We start from the raw sequence: 936 nt of genomic DNA on the forward strand, positions 1-936 counted from the left end.
TCGCTCCGCATCGTCTTCATTGCATTGAGTGTACGCCTAACAGGAAAAAAAAAATATTCTAAACTGAGATGCAAAAACATATTAAGTATATTAAGAGAACAAACCTGTTTGGTGTTTGCATTTCCAAAGTTTCTGATGTAAAGCTCGTATTCACTGACGGGCGGAAGGTCCAAGAGGGAGACGGTCACGGAGAAATCCAGATCAATGAGGCGGAGCAAGTCTGTGCTGCGTTTGCTGTAGTTAGAAATATTCCTGTCTCAATCAGATCCTCAACTTGTTGTTTTTATTTTATTTTATTTGAGTGAACCTACATTTGTTTAACCGTATCTTTCTTGCTCACTTCACGCCGCTTTGCAGCCACAAAGTCGATGAATTTTCCGCGTTGGGATGCTTTCATCCGGTTCTCTTCAGAGTCTGAACACAGAGTCAAACACATTCAATTTAACAACAAAAACACTGGACTAAACAGGATTGTTTTTAGGAAGATTTAAACCTTTGTTCCACTTTGGCTTGTCTTCAGGCTCTTTGCTCTCAGTTTGTCTAGACTGAGCGGTTCCAGCTCTCTTGTTCTCTTCGGCCATGGCTCTCTGAATCGCCTCCATTTCTTTTCGTTCTTGCAGCGTTAACTCTTCTCTTTCTTCTGGTTCCGGTGGTTCCTTCTCCTCCTCGTGTTCATCTGCACTCTCATCAAAATCCTCCTCGTAATCCTGAGAGTGGAGAAAATGAATATTTGGCAAATACAAAATATTCCACAAAAAACAGGAACTTCTAAATACTCACCAGTTTCTTAGAATGTAAAGTGATTTAAGCATGCAAAAAATAAGCAAATAAATTCTTTTTTTGTTATTTGTAAAAGCACAAAATGTGGTTTTCCTTTATGCTTTCACGTCAGTACCTCAAAATCCTCTTCATAGTATTCTTCTGCCAAAGCCTCCT

At 39.5% G+C, this 936-nt stretch overlaps 1 protein-coding gene across 1 annotated transcript in view; it reads right to left on the reverse strand.

The window, feature by feature from the left end:
• The window catches only part of dync2i1 (dynein 2 intermediate chain 1), a gene marked incomplete in the record, with an annotated part of 11,215 nt that overhangs the window by 7,966 nt on the left and 2,313 nt on the right, over window positions 1-936 (reverse strand). Inside the window, 5 exon segments of the mRNA XM_024280321.2 lie at window positions 105-234; window positions 312-414; window positions 494-707; window positions 781-786; window positions 896-934. Of these exon segments, the coding sequence (XP_024136089.1) occupies window positions 105-234; window positions 312-414; window positions 494-707; window positions 781-786; window positions 896-934 (492 nt within the window).

The sequence above is a fragment of the Oryzias melastigma genome, linkage group LG20, assembly GCF_002922805.2.
Source record: "Oryzias melastigma strain HK-1 linkage group LG20, ASM292280v2, whole genome shotgun sequence".
Classification (NCBI taxonomy): domain Eukaryota; kingdom Metazoa; phylum Chordata; class Actinopteri; order Beloniformes; family Adrianichthyidae; genus Oryzias; species Oryzias melastigma.